This window comes from Hyperoodon ampullatus, assembly GCF_949752795.1.
Source record: "Hyperoodon ampullatus genome assembly, chromosome: 2".
In the NCBI taxonomy this organism is placed as follows: domain Eukaryota; kingdom Metazoa; phylum Chordata; class Mammalia; order Artiodactyla; family Ziphiidae; genus Hyperoodon; species Hyperoodon ampullatus.
In genome coordinates, this window is record NC_136915.1 from 26,966,909 (window position 1) to 26,986,311 (window position 19,403).

The 19,403-nt window shown below is 44.7% G+C and overlaps 1 protein-coding gene across 1 annotated transcript in view; it reads right to left on the reverse strand.

Annotated features, from left to right (window-relative positions):
- The window catches only part of YARS1 (tyrosyl-tRNA synthetase 1), a 31,001-nt gene extending 16,540 nt beyond the window's left edge, over positions 1-14,461 (reverse strand). The window contains exons 1-4 of the mRNA XM_079727620.1: positions 14,338-14,461; positions 11,058-11,204; positions 10,746-10,921; positions 2,357-2,486 (exon numbers count right to left, since the gene is read on the reverse strand). Coding sequence (XP_079583746.1) covers positions 2,357-2,486; positions 10,746-10,921; positions 11,058-11,204; positions 14,338-14,394 — 510 coding nt within the window. The 5' untranslated portion in view covers positions 14,395-14,461. The remainder of the gene's footprint in view (positions 1-2,356; positions 2,487-10,745; positions 10,922-11,057; positions 11,205-14,337) is intronic.
- Positions 14,462-19,403: the final 4,942 nt, after the last annotated feature.

Here is a 19,403-nt window from a genome sequence, read left to right on the forward strand (position 1 = left end):
GGCAAATTATGAGTGATTCAGTCTGCAAAAGCACAAACTCCAAGGGATGTGGGAAGTGGTGAGTGATGAGGTTAGAAAAGTTGGTAAAGGGCTTCCCTGGTGGCGCAGTGGTTAAAAATCCTCCTGCCAATGCAGGGGACATGGGTTCGAGCCCTGGTCCGGGAAGATCCCACATGCCGCGGAGCAACTAAGCCCGTGCTCCACAACTACTGAGCCTGCACTCTAGAACCCGTGAGCCAAAACTACTGAGCTCGAGTGTCACAACTACTGAAGCCTGCGCGCCTAGAGCCTGTGCTCTGCAACAAGAGAAGCCACCGCGATGAAAAGACCGCGCACCGCGATGAAGAGTAGCCCCCGCTCACCGCAATTAGAGAAAGCCCGCGCAGTGAAGACCCAACGTAGCCAAAAAATTAATTAATTAATTAATTAAAAAAAAAAAAAAAAAAAAGTTGGTAAGGACCCTGAATGTCATGTGAGGGTGCCTAGCAACATCCTGGACAGTGAATGATTTTAAGGAGGGAAGAAACATGATTCACGCACTGCAGAAAAATCACACCAGTAAGGCGGCAGAGTGTGGAGTGGTGGCCTGAGGACTAGAGATAAAGAAAACGGCCAGAAGGCTGCTGTGAGAGGCCAGGTGAGAAATAACAATGAACCAAGTCGGTGAGGATGTAGAGCAAGAATGAATTTAAGAGATTTTTAAGAAGTAGAATTGATAGGGCTTCCCTGGTGGTGCAGTGGTTGAGAGTCTGCCTGCCGATGCAGGGGACACGGTTTGTGCCCCGGTCCCGGAAGATCCCACATGCCGCGGAGCAGCTGGGCCTGTGAGCCATGGCCGCTGAGCCTGCGCTCTGCAACGGGAGAGGCCATAACAGTGAGGGGCCCGCGTACCGCAAAAAAAAAAAAAAAAAAAAAAAAAAGAAATAGAATTGATAACATTTAGTGTCCGATTGGATTCAGGGGGAGAGGAAGAGAAGGTGAGCAAGCAGTTAGAATGTGAGAACAGCATTGTTCAGCAGAACTTTCTGTGAGGATGAATACATTCCATATCTGTGCTGTCCAACAGGTTAGCCTCTAGCCACACGTGGCTTGTAAGCAAACTGAAATAACAGCCAGTGTTACTTCAATAGCCACATATGACTATGACAAGAGGCTACCATAGTGGACACTGTAGATCTAGAGTGCCTGACCAAGGGAAGACTTGATTTTCTTTTCTTTCTTTCAACTTTTTAAAAAAAATTTATTTTTTAAATTAAAGAAATTTTTTATTAAAGTTTAGTTGATTTAAATGTGTGTTAGTTTCTGGTGTACAGCAAAGTGATTCAGTTTTTTATATATGTATATAAAATATATATATATTCTACATATGTATATAATATATATATGTACATATATTCTATTACAGATCCTTTTCCGTTATAATTTATTATAAGATATTGAATCTGGTTCTCTGTGCTATACAGTAGGACCTTGTTTATTTTATATACAGTAGTTTGTATGACTTGATTTTCTTACATCAAACATTAGAGAAATATACAAAGGAAAAGTTAAGTCTATCGACATTTTCATCCTACCTTCCTGAGCTAATAACCAGTATCAATAGCTTGGTTTGAATTTTTCCATGCTTTCTCCATGCTCATACAAATATGCACACACAGGAAATATGATGTGTTTGTTTTGTTTAATGGGAAATAAGATCATGCTTAAAATTTATTTTCACTTTTCACTCTGAAATTAATGTTCTTCAGTTAAGGGATCATGATTACCCGTGAAGAAGACATGTGAGATGAGCAGTGTTTTAAAGGACAGACAGGTAGGGGAAGAAGTCAAAGAGTGGTCCAGGGGCTTCCCTGGTGGCACAGTGGTTAAGAATCTGCCTGCCAGTGCAGGGGACACAGGTTCGAGCCCTGGTCCGGGAAGATCCCACATGCTGCAGAGAAAGTAAGCCCGCAAGTTGTGGCTCTAGAGCCCACGGGCCACAACTACTGAGCCCGTGTGCCACGACTACTGAAGCCTGCACGCCTAGAGCCCATGCTCTGCAACAAGAGAAGCCACCGCAATGAGAAGTCCGCACACTGCAATGAAGAGTAGCCCCTGCTCGCCGCAACTAAAGACAGCCCGCGTGCAGCAACGAAGACCTAATGCAGCCAAAAATAACTAAATAAAATAAATTAAAAAAAAGAGTGGTCCAGGAAGCCTGGGGGAGGGGCAGTGGGAGAAAGGAAGACAGGAAGGAAGGCCTACGGCAAGGTGAAGGAACAGCCAGTATATGGGTCTGACTGGGGCTGAGAAAGAGGTTTGTGACCAGTAGTTAGAGCAGAAAAGGTCATCAGGCAACTCCATCCCTCCCAGGTACCTGCAGCCCTGGGTACAGCAGGCCACTCAGCAGAGGGTGCTCCACCTGCTTCACCACCTCAGCTCCTGCTTTCTTGGCATCGTGCTGTGTGACCACGGAGGAGAGGCGATACACATCTAGCGTGTACTCTCTGAGAAGAGACAAGAGGGGACAGCTGTAAGACGGGGCCCAGGCCTCAGTTTAATCCTGAAGTGTGGTGTTAATTTACTCTCCCAATCTTAAGACATTCAGAGAGCATACTGCCTGGTAATTTCTAAAACGTGAGCAGTCCATCCTCTCCTTTAAAATATGACTTTATCGGGACTTTGCTGGCGGTCCAGTGGTTAAGACTCCGAGCTTCCACTGCAGGGGGCCCGGGTTTGATCCCTGGTTGGGGAACTAAGATCCCGCATGCCATGTGGCACAGCCAGAAAAAAGGATATTCTTTTAAAAAATAAATACTACTTTAGGGCTTCCCAGGTGGCACAGTGGTTGAGAGTCCGCCTGCCGATGCAGGGGACAGGGGTTCGTGCCCCGGTCCGGGAAGATCCCACATGCGGCGGAGCGGCTGGGCCCGTGAGCCATGGCCGCTGAGCCTGCGCGTCCGGAGCCTGTGCTCCGCAACCAGAGAGGCCACGGCAGTGAGAGGCCCGCATACCGCAAAAAAAATTTAAAAAAATACTACTTTATTTTTTTGTTTTTCCTTTTTGAAGATGGCTTTAATTAATCTTTTTCTTTGCTTATCTCTTGAAATAGGGCTTCTCTGCCATTCCCCTCTACTCTCTTCTTCTGGAATGCCTATTAAATAAACATCAGAATTTCTTCAGTCTATCTTCCTTGTCTTTTAAAATTTCTTTTAACTTAAACACATGTAAGGAATACTGAACAATATTAAGAATAGAATACCCATCACTCAGTTTAAGAAAAGGGACCTATCACTTGTAAAGCTCCTGTGCACCCCTCCACGATCCCACTTCTTCCTTCTCCAGAGTAACCAACCACGAGCCTGAACTTTTGTATTTCTTTCCTGTTTTATACTATGTTTGTATCTCTAAACAATGTGCTATAAATATTCTCATATGTGCATCCTGGTGTACATGTGCAAGTTCCTTTATATATGCTTAGGAGTAGAATTTCTGGATCATAGGGAATTTGCATCTTGAACTTCAGTTCAAGATAATGTCAAACTATTTTACAGAGTGGCTTTTAATCAATTTTATTACTTAATACTCTATTTTAAATTTTGCCAATTTGGTAAGCAGGAATGGTTTCTCACTGTAATTTTAACCTATATTTCTTTGAATAATAACCAAGGGGGTTAAGCATTTTTCCAAAAATGTACTCGTTTGGTTTCTTCTGTGAAATGCCTATTTAAGTTTTTCCTACTGGATTGATTCATTTTTGACAACTGATTTTGCAGTTTTTGACATATAATACTGGACATTACTCCTTTGTCAGTTATATATGTTATAAATATCTTTTCCCAGTTGGTGGCTTGTCTTTTTACTTTATCTTACTTTTGATGTACTGAAGGTCTTAACTGTAATGAAGGTAAATTCATCTATCTTTTCCTGTGATTTGTGCTTTTGGTGTGTCTGGTTTAATTTTCCCTGACCTGTGATCATAGGACAGCTTTATACATTGTCTTTTTTTTTTTTCAGTACGTGGGCCTCTCACTGTTGTGCACCCCCGGCCCCGCGCCGCAGAGCACAGGCTCCGGGCGCGCAGATCCAGCGGCCACGGCCTACGGGCCCAGCCGCTCCGTGGCATGCGGGATCCTCCTGGACCGGGGCACAAACCCGCGTCCCCTGCATCGGCAGGCGGACCCCCAACCACTGCGCCACCAGGGAAGCCCTATACATTGTCTATGTTTTTTAGTTTGGCCTTTATAATTAAATTTTTAATCTACTTGGAATGAAGGGATCATATTTTTCCCTATGTGGCTAACCAATTGTCTCTGCACCATTTTTTCTTAAAAAGTTTATTCTTGCTCTGCTGACCTGCAATGCCAGCTCTGGCATATATCAGGCTTCCATATTTGTGAGGATCTATTTCTGAACTCTTTATTCTGTTCCAGTAGTTAATTCTCTATCCTCATGCTACATAAATGAAAAAGGACTTGGTATCTAGAACACACAAGGAACTCTTAAAAAAAAAAAGTTAAAAAACGGGCCAAAACACTTGCATAGATACTTGATTAACAGAAAAGGAAACACAAATAGCCAACAAAAACATGAAAATATTTTTTTTCAATAAATATTTTCAGATATTTTACCACTACACTTGAAAGGTAGTTTGGGTGGGTACAGATTTTTAGGTTGGAAATTCCTCTCCTTCCGAATTTTAAAGGTTTTGCTTCATCCCCTTTTAGCTTTCACTGTTCCTTTGGAGAAACGCAAAACATTATGATTCCTGACATTTTGTATGTGACTTCTTTTGTCCCTTTGGAAGTTTGTATAATACTTTTTTTTGTCCCCAGTGCTTTAAAATGTCAAGATAATTCACTTTATTTATTTATTTATTTATTTATTTTTCATGTGGGATCTTAGTTCGCAGACCAGGGATTGAACCTGTGTCCCCTGCAGTGGAAGGGCAGTTTTAACTACTGGACCGCCAGGGAAGTCCCAAGACAGTGTACTTTAGTGTGGGTTTATTTTCATTCATTTTATTAGGCACTCGACAGGCCCTTTCAATCTGGAAACTCATGTCCTTTAATTGTCCTTAAATTAGTACTTCATTTCCTTCCCTCTGACTCTTTGTTCTCTTTTCTGGAACACTTATTACTCAAATATTGGACCTTTTGGCCTAGTACTCTAGTTTTATCTTTTCCTTTTTTTTCCCCCATTGTGGTCTGTGAGGCCACAAAAATCAAAATTCAAGCACATACAATTCAACGAGCTCCCTCAAGGTACATGTAGTCTTCAATGTTCTTCTTGTATTTTACAGATTCTAAGACACATTTTTTTAAACATTTAGCATCTCTGAAATCTAGGTGACTTTTTTTTTTTTTTTGTGGTACGCGGGCCCCTCATTGCTGTGGCCTCTCCCGTTGCGGAGAACAGGCTCCGGATGCACAGGCTCAGCGGCCATGGCTCACGGGCCCAGCCGCTCCGCGGCATGTGGGATCTTCCCGGACCGGGGCACGAACCCATGTCCCCTGCATCGGCAGGCGGACTCTCAACCACTGCGCCTAGGTGACTTTTTAAAATAAAGGCATGTCATAGATTAATTAGCAATATTTTTTGTTGTTGTTGTTGTTTTTATTTTACTTTTTTGGCTATGCCACATGGCATGTGGAATCTTAGTTCCCTGACAGGGACTGAACCCGTGCCCCCTGCAGTGGAAGTGCAGAGTCTTAACTGCTAGACTGCCAGGGAAGTCCCTAATTAGCAGAATTTTTTAAAGCATCTTAGATTAACTGAAATACAAATCTCTTTGTATTTCCACTTTCACTTGGTTTCTGGCCACTGAGTATTCTTTTTTTTTTTTTTTTTTTTTTTTTTTGCGGTACACGGGCCTCTCACTGTTGTGGCCTCTCCCGTTGCGGAGCACAGGCTCCGGACGCGCAGGCCCAGCGGCCATGGCTCACGGGCCCAGCCGCTCCGTGGCATGTGGGATCTTCCTGGACCAGGGCACGAACCCGTGTCCCCTGCATCGGCAGGCGGACTCTCAACCACTGCACCACTGGGGTAGCCCCTGAGTATTCTTTAAAAATAAATAAATAAATAAATAAACAAACAAACAAATTTATTTATTTTTGGCTGAGTTGGGTCTTTGTTGCTGTGCACGGGCTTTCTCTAGTTGCAGCCAGTGGGGGCTACTCTTCATTGCGGTAAGCAGGCTTCTCGCTGTGGTGTCTTCCTTGATGTGGAGCACGGGCTCTAGGCACGTGGGCTTCAGTAGTTGTGGCTTGCTGGCTCTAGAGCACAGGCTCAGTAGTTGTGGCACACGGGCTTTGTTACTCCACGGCATGTGGGATCTTCCCAGACCAGGGCTCGAACCCGTGTCCCCTGCACTGGCAGGAGGATTTTTAACCACTGCACCACCGGGAAGCCCTCCACTGAGTATTCTTGACTAATTTGCCAATTCATTTATTTGAAGCATCTAGGAAGCTTTAAAAATATTTTATCCAGCATTTTTTTAAAATTTATTTGGCTGCATCAGGTCTTAGCTGCAGCACGCCAGCTTCTCTTTAGTTGTGGAGCACGTGTGGGCTCCATAGGGAGTGGGCTCAGTAGTTGGAGCATGCAGGCTCTAAAGTGCCAGCAGGCTTAGTTGCCCTGCAGCATGTGGGATCTTAGTTCCCCAGGCAGGGATTGAACCCTCGTCCCCTGCATTGGAAGATGGATTCTTAACTACTGGACCACCAGGGAAGTCCGTTATCCAGCATTTTAAAAATGCTTTTCAGGGTTTCCCTGGTGGCGCAGTGGTTAAGAATCCACCTGCCAATGCAGGAGACACAGGTTCGAGCCCTGGTCTGGGAAGGTCCCACATGCCACAGAGCAACTAAACCTGTGCGCCGCAACTACTGAGCCTGCACTCTAGAGCCCACGAGCCACAACTACTGAGCCTGAGAGCCACAACTACTGAAGCCCGTGCGCCTAGAGCCCATGCTCTGCAATAAGAGAAGCCACTGCAATGAGAAGCTTGTGAACCGCAACAAAAGAGTAGCCCCCACTCGCTGCAACTAGAGAAAGCCTGCGCACAGCAACAAAGACCCAACACAGCCAAAAATAAATAAATAAATAAATTTTTTAAAAAATGCTTTTCAGCAGGAAGGTTGATCAGAGTACCTACTCTGCCAGGTTGCTGGAAACAAAAGTTCTTAGCCACATCTCAACCACGCTTACAGTTTTTTTATCCATCTCTCTGGGCTGTATTCTGGGTGAATTTCTTAGTAGAGGCAGACCTCATTTTACTGCACTTCACTTTATTGTGCCTTGCAAATACTGTGTTTGTTAAAAATTGAAGGTTTGTGGCAAACTCCTTTCATCAAGCAAGTCTATCGGCGCCACTTTTCCAACAGTGTTTGCTCACTTCATGTCTCTGTGTTGCATTTTGGTAACTCTTAAATATTTCAAACTTTTTCATTATTATTATATTTGTTACGGTGATCTGTGATCAGTGATCTTTCATACTGCAGGCATACCTTGGGGATATTGTGGGTTCAGTTCCAGACTGCAAGGAAATGAATATTGCAATAAAGTGAGTCACACAAATTTTTGGTTTCCCAGTACATATACAAGTTATGTTTACACTATACCGTAGTCTATTAAGTTTGCAATAGCATTATGCCTAAAAAAATGTACATACCTTGGGCTTCCCTGGTGGCACAGTGGTTGAGCGTCCGCCTGCCGATGCAGGGGACGCGGGTTTGTGCCCCGGTCTGGGAGGATCCCACATGATGCGGAGCGGCTGGGCCCGTGAGCCATGGCCACTGAGCCTGCGCGTCCGGAGCCTGTGCTCCGCAACGGGAGAGGCCACAACAGTGAGAGGCCCGCATACCGCAAAAAAAAAAAAAAAAAGTACATACCTTAATTAATAAATGTTAAAAAACGGTAACCATCATCTGAGCCTTCAACAAGCTGAAAGTTTTTGCCATAGTGAAATCAATAGGGGTTTTGGGAGCTTCAGACTTCATGAGGTTTAAGGAAAGAAGCCATCTCCGTAACATAAAAGTGCAAGGTGAAGAAGCAGGTACTGATGTAGAAGCTGTAGCAAGTCACCTGGAAGATCTAGGTAAAATAATTAATGAAGGTGGCTCCACTAAACAACAGATTTTCAGTGAAGACGAAACCACCTTATATTGGAAGAAAATGCCATCTAGTGCTTTCATAGCAAGAGAGAAGTCAGTGCCTGGCTTCAAAGCTTCAAGGACAGGCTGTTAGGGGCAAATATAGCTGGTAACTTTAACTTGAAGCCAATTCATCATTCCAAAAATCCTAGGGCCCTTAAGAATTATGCTAAATCTACTCTGCCTGTGATGTATACATGGAACAACAAAGCCTAGGTAACAGCACATTTGTTTATAACATGGTTTACTGAATATTTTAAGCCCACTGTTGAGACTTACTACTCAGAAAAAGTTTCTTTTCAAAACATTGCTGCTCATTGACAATGCATCTGGTCACCAAGAGCTCTGATAGAGATGCACAATGAGATTAATGTTGTTTTCATGCCTGTTAACACAACATCCATCCTGCAGCCTGTGGATCAAAGAGTAATTTCGACTTTCAAGTGTCATTATTTTAGAAATACATTTCGTAAGGCTATAGCTGCCATAGACAGTTATTCCTCTGATGGATCTGGGAAAAGTAAATTGAAAACCTTCTGGAAAGGATTCACCATTCTAGATGTCATTAAAAACATTTGTGATTCATGGGAAGGAGTAAAAATATCAACACGAACAGGATTTGGAAGAAGTTGATTCCAACCTTCAGAGGTGAAACTGAGGGGTTCAAAACTTCAGTGCAGGAAGTAACTGCAGATGTGGTGGAAACAGCAAGAGAACTAGAACTACAGGTGGAGCCTGAATTGCTGCAATTTCATGATAAAACTTAAACGGATGAGGAGTTGCTTCTTACGGATGAGAGGAGAAAGTGGTTTCTTGATATGGAAACTACTCCTGGTCAAGTTGCTATGAAGTGTAGAGAACAAACATATGGACACCAAGCGGGGAAAGTGGTGAGGGGTGGTGGTGGTGGAATGCATTGGGAGATTGGGATTGACATGTATACACTAATATGTATGAAATGGATAACTAATAAGAACATGCTATATAAAAAATAAATAAAATAAAATTCAAAAAAAAAGATACTATGAAGACTGTTGAAATGACAACAAAAGACTTAGAAGATTACATAAACTTAGTTGATAAAGCAGTGGCATGGTTTGAGAGGATTGACTCCAATTTTCAAAGAAGTTCTACTGAGGGTAAAATGCTATGAAAATGTATTGCAAGTTATAGAGAAATTGTTTGTGAAAGAGTCAATCGATGTGACAAACTCCACTGTTGTCTTATTTTAAGAAACTGCCACGGCCACCCCAACCTTCAATAACCATCACCCTGATCAGTCAGCAGTTATCAACACCAAGGCAAGACCCTCCACCAGCAAAAAGATTATGACTTGCTGAAGGCTCAGATGATGGTCAGGATTTTTTTAACAACAAAGTGTTTTTATTTTTTAATTAATCTATTTTTTTAATTTATTTTATTTTTGGCTGCGTTAAGGTCTTTGTTGTTGCGTGCGGGCTTTTCTCTAATTGCGGTAAGCGGGGCCACCCTTCATTGCAGTGCATGGGCTTCTCATTGCAGTGGCTTCTCTTGTTGCAGAGCACAGGCTCTTCGTGCGCGGGCTCAGTAGTTGTGGCTCGTGGGCTTAGTTGCTCCACGGCAGGTGGGATCTTCCCGGACCAGAGCTCAAACCCATGTCCCCTGCATTGGCAGGTGGATTCCCCACCACTATGCCAAAAGGGAAGCCCATGACAAAGTATTTTTAAATTAAGGCACACACATTTTTTTTTTAGACACAATGCTACTGCACACTTAACAGACTACGGTATAGTGTAAACATAACTTTTATATGCACTGGGAAATCAAAATATTCATGTGACCCCCTTTATTGTGATATGTACTTTATCGAGGTGGTTTAGAACCAAACCTGCAATATCTCTGAGGTATATGCTTTATTTAAAACTCTAAATGTCCAACAGTGGGGAATGTAAAGAAAATTAAGTTAGATGAAGTAAAAAGAGAAATCAACTTGTAAGCAAGATCTGGGTTCACATCATGGTCCTTTTACTTATTAGCTGCATGAACTTGGGAAAGTTAAATCTGAATCTATTTCCTTATCTGTGAAATAGGATAGAACAATGCTTACCTTAAAAAGTTGTTCTAAGGGTTTAAATGCAAAAGTGACCATTAGAGTGATACATGGCTTATTTGAGAGGTTAAAAAAATTAAAGAACGTGGAAACTATGAGGCAGCAGGCAGGGGATAGGGGGAGTGGGCGGCAGTTACTTAGGAAACTGTAGATTAAAAATTTAGGGCATTAAATTATATGTATGTTAATGTTACAAATATAAATTTTTCTTTCACATTTCTTTTATCATTATTTGCTGAGGCTGGAAGGAGAAAGTGAGGCTGAGTTTTTCATCACTCTCCCATATGCTGTGAGGTCTGCAAGGCCAAGGACTTTGTTGTGGTTACACTTACATTTCCAGCAAACAGTATGGTACCGAGGCATTTACTAGTCAGTAGATTTTTGATGGATGAATTAAAAGGACAAAGTGTATACAATTTTTAATGGTTAACAGGTAGAGCCCAACAGCTTCTAATCCTTGACTCCCCAGGCCTGTAACTAGCTAGGAGCACCAGAGCCACAAGGAGGGTGGATGACTGAGCACTTACTTGCTGAGCTGGTAATCAGTGCCTTTGATGAACTTGAGCTTCTCCAAGGGTACCCCAATGCTCTCCAGCATTGCCTTGATCACATTCTCATAATAGCTGGTTCGGAGTTCTAGAAGTTCCCATGGGGCCTTCATGTTATCCAGGTACGCGTGAAGATCCGCAAACAGAATCGTTACCTGGGCATAAGAGATAAGGGGTCATCAAAATGTGAATTTGTCCAAGTACCTCCAAACAAGTGAGGTAAGTCTTGTTAAGTCTCTCTTTCGGCCGTTGCCCAAGGGCAACTGCTTGCTTTATAACATTAGTTCTTACCTCACATCCTGCTTTCAGGAAGTCCGCGATCTTAGACATAGGCACAAAGTAAGCCACATGTGGCTTGCCTGTGGTTGCTGTCCCCCAGTAAACTTTAAGTTCCCGCTCCTTCAGTATCTCCTTCACCTTCTCTTCCCCGAGAACCTCCTGTTGTGGAAGCAGAAGAGCTGGTTTAATGCCAGTGCCCCACCTTGCTCATCCTTTACCCTGTGACAAGGAAAACAAAGGTATGTTTCACTGAGGGTCCAGGCTCAGAGCCAGCAGGGAGGTCTAGCCAGGCTCTCAGTGCTGAGTGAGAGCCAAATGAAGCCAGTGCTGTTGCCAGTACCACTCCACTGCAGAGACACTGACGTTAGGGGAAGGGAGCATGTCTCTAACCATATCTTCCCCTCCGTCTACTTTTAGCTCATGCTCCTTCCTTTCACAGCCAATTTCTTGAAAGGTGTCTCTTCTTCTGCTCTCCATTCCTTATCTCCCCTTCTAGTCTGAATTCCATACAGCATCACACCACTGAAAATGCTCTTGCTAAGATCACAGATGGCCTCCGTGTTGCTAAATTCAGTGAATACTTTTTAGTCCTCACTCCCCCTGAAACAATCTCCTCTTTTGGTTTTCTCTATTTTACTGTCTTAGTTTTCCTCCTACTTTTCTGGCTGCTGGGACTCAGATTTCTTTGCAGCTGTTCTTCTTCCTAATCATTTAAATAATAGCAATCCTTGGGGCCCTATCTCTCTTCTTACTCTACATTCTCCCTAACTGATCCTCTTCAGTTGCTTCAATTACTACTTATGAGCTAGTAACTACCAAATCTCCTGCTCACACCTATGTACATGTACTTGTTATTAACCCAGTTAATTCAAACACAACATGTTCAAAATTAAACTCATGCTTTCATCTTCTTACCTCACTCCCCAGCCATCTTTTTCACTTAGTTTCACCCCAGTGCAATAAATGGTACTATCAGTCACTGAGTTGCATAAGTTACTCTGAAACAGCTCTTAAGTCCTCCTACTTCTTTCCGCCTCTATACCACCAACCTAGTCTTGGCCATCCACACCAAGATAACCGTAATAGCCTCTTAACAGGTCTCCCATATCTACTCTTGTTCTCTCCAATCCATGTCCCAAAAGGAAGCCAGAGAGGTCTTTAAAAACCAAAATTTGGGGGCTTCCCTGGTGGCGCAGTGGTTGAGAGTCCGCCTGCCGATGCAGGGGACACGGGTTCGTGCCCCGGTCTGGGAAGATCCCACATGCCGCGGAGCGGCTAGGCCCGTGAGCCATGGCTGCTGGGCCTGCGCGTCCAGAGCCTGTGCTCCGCAACGGGAGAGGCCACAGCAGTGAGAAGCCCACGTAATGCAAAAAAAAAAAAAAAAAAAAAAAAAAAAAAAACCAAAATTTGATTAACTCATTCACCTATTTAAATACTTTAATAATAATTTCCTTTTGCCCTAAGACAATATTGGAAAAATCCTAATAGGCTAGTATGCTGCTGATAAGAGATTTTAGTGTTTCTTCAGGTGACGGTTTGTGGGGGGCTGTTGGAAGCCACAAAAGACAAAAATTGTTTTGCTGGTTTGAATCACCTATTAGTAGGATTTGTTAAAATCTTGTGTTCCAAGCCAGCTGGAAGCTGATCCTCTGAGCCCCTGACTATTTGGATACTTGAAGAGTTTTCACTACTCAAGGAAAGGTCATATCACTTACCCTTTAAAACCCGAGTAAGTCAATGCCACTAGCTTTGTGTGTCATTTCTTCCCAACCTCTCTTTATTTTATGGAGAGAGGTTAGGAAACAAACCTTCTGGCTAAGGGGAAGCATGCAAGAATCTCTGGTTAAGATCAAATTATGAGTGAAAATAACCCAAATGTCCATCAACTGACAAATGCAGAAACAAAATGTAGTATATTCATATAATGGAATATTATTCAGCCATCATAAGGAATAGAGTTTTGATAAGTGCAACAACATGGATGAAACTTGAAAACATTATGCTAAGTGAAATAAGCCAGACACAAAAGGCCACATATTATGATTCCATTTATATGAAATGTTTAGAACAGGCAAACTAGAGACAGAAAGCAGATTCATGTTTCCCTAGGGCTGGGGAGATGGGAGGAATGGGCAGTGACTGCTAGTGGGTACAGGTTATTTTTGATGATGAAAATGTTCTGGAATTAAATAATGGTGATAATTGAACAACCTTGTTACTACATCAAAACCCACTGAATTGCACACTTTAAAAGGGTGGATTTTATGATATATTAATTGTATCTCATAAAAAGAGAAAAACAAGCTGTGGCCCAACCAATGTAACCACTGCCCTTTCTAAAACCCCAATGTTAAACATAGCTTACAAGGCCCTCATGACCTGGTCCCTGCCTATGCCTCCTAAACAAACAAGTAAAATGTATAGGATGTCAGATGGTGGTAAGTTCTATGGAGAAACAACAATAAAAAAAGGCAGAGCAAGGGATGTGGCAGTTCTGGTGGCAGGGGTTTGTTATTTAAGTAACGTGGCCAAGAAAGGCCTTCCAGACAGCGTGACAGCAGAGGCCTGAAAGAGTCAAGGGAATGAGCAATATAAATATTTCCTAAGTGCCTGATCTGCATTTTGCTTCCTCTACACCAGCCAAGTTAGCCTTCTCTCTGAACCACAGGGTTCTTTCTCCCCTCTGGATCTTGACCTGGGTTCCTTCTACCTGACACGTTTTTAGCCCCCAGTATTCTGGTTAACTTCTACTCCTGCAGTGCCTGGAACCAGCAGGAACATATGTGCAGTGAAGAAGTGATCCGCATCCTTCAGGGCGCAGTTTAGAGGTCACTTCCTCAGCTTTCCCTGACACTCCTCCCGGCCCTCCCCCGTAACTCCTTTCAAGAAAGATCTCCGCGTAAAGTACCTTCCAGTACTTGTTTCGACTGTAATTAAATGTTTGGATTATGGGTCATTTTAAACGTCTGATTTCCTCCAGACATGCTCTGGGAGGGCAGGGTCCTGACGTATCCCCCAGCGCCTAGCACCGCGCCTGGCACATAATACGGTGGGTGGGGTGGGAGCCCTGGATTCGAAGCCTGGCTCAACACAAGTAACTGCACACAGGAGGTGAGCCTACTCTGATTTCTGTGGGACTGACCGACGGGCAGTGAGGACTGCAATCTCTCTCAGAGCGTCCTCGGCGCGGAGTCCCCGGCCTCACACACTTATGACCCCGTAGCGGGGCTCAGGATCCCAGGACCTCCGGCCCCCAGTCCCCAACGGCGCACTTCCAACCCCGAGGCCCAACCTGCAGGTTCCGGGTGATAAGGTGCAGCTTCTCTTCAGGGCTCAGAGCGTCCCCCATGCTCTGTCCCCTCCGTCTCCCGCGCTCAGCCCAGCACTCGCACCCCTTTCTCGGTCGCCGCCGCCGCCGCGTGCCGGGAACTGTCACGCAGGTCCAGTTAGGTTGCATCAGCTGAACTCGTCGCTCGGCTTGCTCGGCCTGGACCCTTGTCCTCCTACCAGCAGCCAGGAAAGTGTCAGGAGCAGCGAAAAGTCGAGCGGGTCGATGAGACGAAAAGGGGTGGAGCCAGTAGGTGGGGTAAGCGGTGCGGAGGGCGGGGTTGCGGCGCCTGCGCGGGCCGCAACCTTCTGAGAGGCGGGGCTGTTTCCTGCCAATCACTGCCTGTTTGCCCTCCCCCTGGCGCTGGCCCGGCAGCCTCGGGGTGGGGGAGGTCGGTGAGGGGGCGATAAAATGGCGCAGGGGGCGGAGTGAGGTGCAGTCGTTCACCTAGGCTTGGGCCCGGCTTGTGGAGGTGAACAGCTGAGGGACGAGGGGGTCGGCGTTCCTCGGCTGGGAGGGGGATGGGGGCGCCTGTTGCTTCTCCAGAGGGCCGCGCAAGCCGTCCGCCCCGTTGAGGGGTTGAGAGGCCCTCACCGTGGCGGGAGAAGGGCTCGTTCTCGTTTCTGAGGTGATGGCGGTGGGGGGAGGAGTGTCTCTGCCCCCCACCTCCACGTCGGCGGGCGATAGATGCCCCTCACCCTGCCGAGGCAAAGGGAGGCCGTCTGGTTACCCGAGAGGGGGAGTGAGGTCCGTTCTCCCTACCCAGTGGGGGTGGGGGGCTGGAGGTGGAGGTGGAGGGAGTGCCTCTGCCCTCTACCCCACGGGGCCGGGAGGGTGTCGGTAGGCAGAAGATCGCAGTCTTTACGGCCGCGCCTTGCGAGCGGGGGGCTGGGGGGTGGAGAGGCTGAGCCGCCCCAGGGGGGAGCGGAGGCCCGGGTCCAGCTGAGGTGTGGGGTGGGCAGCCATCCGCAGGGTGAGGGTGCACTGTGCTGCCCTGCTGGCGGGCCGCTTTTGCTCCTGCTGGGGGAGGGGTGGGCAGCAAGCCCCGCGCTTCTCCCGCCTTTCGCGGGAGGCGGGAACTCTTGGTCTTTTGGGAGGAGGGGAGCAGGAGGCGGGAAGTGCGAAGGCCCTGCCCCGAGGGCGATGCCGTGTCGCAGCGCTTCTGAGGGAGAGCTGGGGGCGGCCAAGCCGTATCCTACGAAGGGTGAACTGCGATCCCCCTTCCTCCTAGCGCTCGAGGACTGGAGGCGGCACCGGTTACTTCCTGGGCTGGAGGGCGTGCAGTTGGCACTGCAGGGTGGGCCCCGGAGAGGAAGTGATTGAGTTGCGTTCCTGCTGCCCCAACCTGACCTCCAGTTTCCTGTGGATTTGTTAGAAGCTTCAAGCTTTAGCAAACCTGTCTAAATCATTTCAAAGGCATTTTCTTTTAAAAAAGAAACCTGTTGCTGCAGCTGGGAAGTGTTTTGTCTCTATGCCCATGTGGGAGGAAAGTCCTGGCACCCTTATCTAAGCGAAACGTTACCTCAAGCAGAGATTTCCAGCCCTGCGTCGTTTTTCGGTCCTGTAGTGTTTACGGCAAAGGGCGTTGCAGAATTCTCACAGATAATTTCAGTTCAGTTTGATTTTGACTAAACTTTATGGCCGTTTTCTGGAGTGATAAAGCCTACTGAGTGCCTTTAGTGCTGTATGTCTCACATGTACTGCATGTAGGAAAGGTTGGAAATCAAATGTCATTGGGGAAGTCCGGTCTCTTGGAAATAATCCTTTCCCTTGGCCATACCTGTCAGATCCAGCTTGATAATGGTCTTGGCTTTAGAGCCTTGAAAGAGGGATGTGGGGTTGTGTCTGATGTTGCAGTTTTCGTGGCCTTAATAAAATAAGGCTTTGTGCTTTAAGGCAGTAGGTTTTCTTAGGTACGGTAAAAATAGAAAGGGAGCCAATTTCTGAAGTTGCAACCAGGAGGTTAGAGAACAGAGGGAGGGGGTGGTAAACTGAAGTGTGAAGAGGGGGGTGGACAGGTGAGAGAGACATGGAAGGACAGAATAGGGTCACAGAAGGGATGGGGAGCAGAGAATTAAGAGATAGACTTGGGAGATGGGGAAAATATTTTTCCTTTAAAAATAAGGAGATCCTCATATTTCAGATCACTACAAAGCAAGTGCCAAGAAAGGCAGGTGATGATGGAATCGCAGACAGGGAAGTACTAAGGCTGTCTTGTGGAACTTCACTTTAGAACTTCAGTTTTATCCGAGATTTTTTTTCCTCCCTTGCAGATTTATTAAATATCAACTTTCATTAGTATAAGGCTTTTAGGTTTAGAATGCTTCCATAAACATCCCCTCATTTGATCCTCATGATAATCTGTCTGAAGTTAACAGTGACTAATCCCCCATTTTTCAGAATGGTGTTCTCATCTGTATTGAGGTTCAGAGACTTCAAGTGAAATACCGAGGTCTCTGAATTTTAGTCCAGTGTCTCACTTCAGTGACCGTTAATTTGCAGAATTTGCCTGATATTTCAAATGTCCATATGGCCTCATCTTTGACCAATTTATTGTGACAGTGTGGTTGACAAGATGCTGGGTTAAATTAGAAGGGATTAGAGCATACTGAATAATTTCTTGACAAGCAGGGACCAGGGGAAGTTTCCTATCGGTTTAACAATCTTTTCCTACCATTACTGTGCTTCTCTTAAGACTGACTGACTCTTCAGGGGTCAGGGAGATGATGATGGTGGGGTAAAATAATAACCAACCACTACTTATTTAGCTTTTACGTTGTGCCTGTAGTATTCTAAGTACTTTGATGTTCATGATCTCATTAATTCTTGCAACAGCCTTATGAGGTAGGTACTGTGATGGTCCCTATTTTACAAGGGAGGACATTTGAAACTTCAGAATGTAATCTCCCCACTGTAATTTCCCCACTGACTTCTTAATTTTAAAATGTTTTTATTACTAAGTATTTCAAGCATATAAAAATTATACCATGTAACAATAACGAATACTGTTATACCCACCACCTAGCTTTATTGTTTTAGGTCTTTTCTTATTAATGTTTTTTAAAGAAATAAAACATTACAGATAGAATTGAAGCTACTCACACCCCCTTGCCATTCCTCTTCCCTCCCCACCACCAGAGGTAGTCACTATCCTGAACTTGGTGTTCCTTATTCCTATTTAATGATATATATACGTATCCATACACAATTTATGTTATTGTTTCTTTAACAAATAAATTGTAAGAAAAAAAGAGATGGGACTCTGTAGATTAAAAAGCTCACAAGACCTATCAGCCGATTGCAATATATGGCCCTTATTTGGATACTGATTTTTTTTTTGCGGTACGCGGGGCTTTCACTGCTGTGGCCTCTCCGGTTGCGGAGCACAGGCTCCGGACGCGCAGGCCCAGCGGCCATGGCTCACGGGCCCAGCCGCTCCGCAGCACGTGGGATCTTCCCGGACCGGGGCACGAACCCGTGTCCCCTGCATCGGCAGGCGGACTCCCAACCACTGTGCCACCAGGGAAGCCCCTGATTTTTTTTTTTTTATCTTAAAAAATATGACATTTATAAAATAGCTGGAAGTATGAACTGGATATTTTACGATAAGGAATTCTTGTTATTTACAGATGAAATGATGTGATTCCTGGGACTTGCTTCAAAATAATCTGGTAAAGGGGGAAGTGGATGGGGCAAGGTTAGCTATGGGTCGATAGTTGGAGCTGTGTGATGGGTATGTGGGAATTCATTATACTATTATGCTGTTTTTGTATATGTTTTAAATTATAATAAAAAGTATATTTAAAAATGAGGAAATAAAATTGTGAACAGAATGATTTGTGCAAGTTAAATTTTATATGGTTATGGTATTGTTCTGCATGCTTTTGCTCCTAGACCTATTGGAACATTCTATGAGAGAAGCTCAGAAGAGCCAGCTCTGTGCCTGTGGATGTCATGTGGCATAGGAATTGATACTTTAAGTGGTTACGAAGAATAGTGGTCCTTTGTGTGCACAGTAAAGTTTGCAAGTAATGATGTTTTTCTTCCAGTGAGGTTTGGCCACATTCACGGTTATTTCTCATGTTATTCCATTCCACTTGGGAAATCAAGGGAAGCCTGTGCAAAATAAGGTGGCTTAAATTATTTTTGCCAAGGGACCAAAAGCCCTCTTTGATGTCTGCATCCTTCGTAGTATATTAGAGAGTGTACTGAATGTAGAAGGCTCTGCCACTTGCTTACTGATCCAGGGCAAGTCTATCACAAGGGTGGTAGAAAAAAACAAGAAAAAACATTGTCTTTGGAATTAGACTTGGGTTTGGATCCTTGTTCTAGCATATTAGCTCTGTATACTTGGTATACTAAATGCCTGTGAACTTTAGTTTCCCAAAAGTGAAAATGTATTGAACTCTTCATTTGATTAAGCAAGTGCTTGGACTAGACCTTTTGTTTGTTGGTTTCGTTTTTCTTTTTGGCGGCACCATGCAGCATTTGGGATCCCGTGCCCCCTGCAGTGGAAGTGCAGAATCATAACCACTGGACTGCCTGGGAACTCCCAGGACTAGACCTTTTGGAAGGAGTTGGAGAGTGGGGGTGGTGGCTCAGAAAGAGCTTCTCTTTCAGAAATGTGGCTGCTTAACCCCTCTGCCTGTGATACTTGTGCTTGACACCCACAAACTTCGTTAAGTAAAAGAAAAATTTTTCCAAAAGTAAACTTTTTTCTTACTGCTGCCTGAAGAATTAACTTCACTCTATGATATAACCCAGTCACTGGGCAGAGAAATTACTTTTCATAGAGACACCTGCTTCAGTGCCTAGAACTGTCTCCCAATTGCTGAAATATTGGTAAAATAAGATTAAAAGCCATGGCAACTCTTAAGTTTAAATGTAACAGCTTAGTTTCTTTGATAAGATCTGTTATAGAGTTATATTGAGGGGTTAGAGTTGTAAAATGTGTCTCACAGTGCGTAGTTTATAACAGGTGCTTAATATTTCTTCCCTTTTTGTCCCATCTCATCTCTAAGATGGACAAG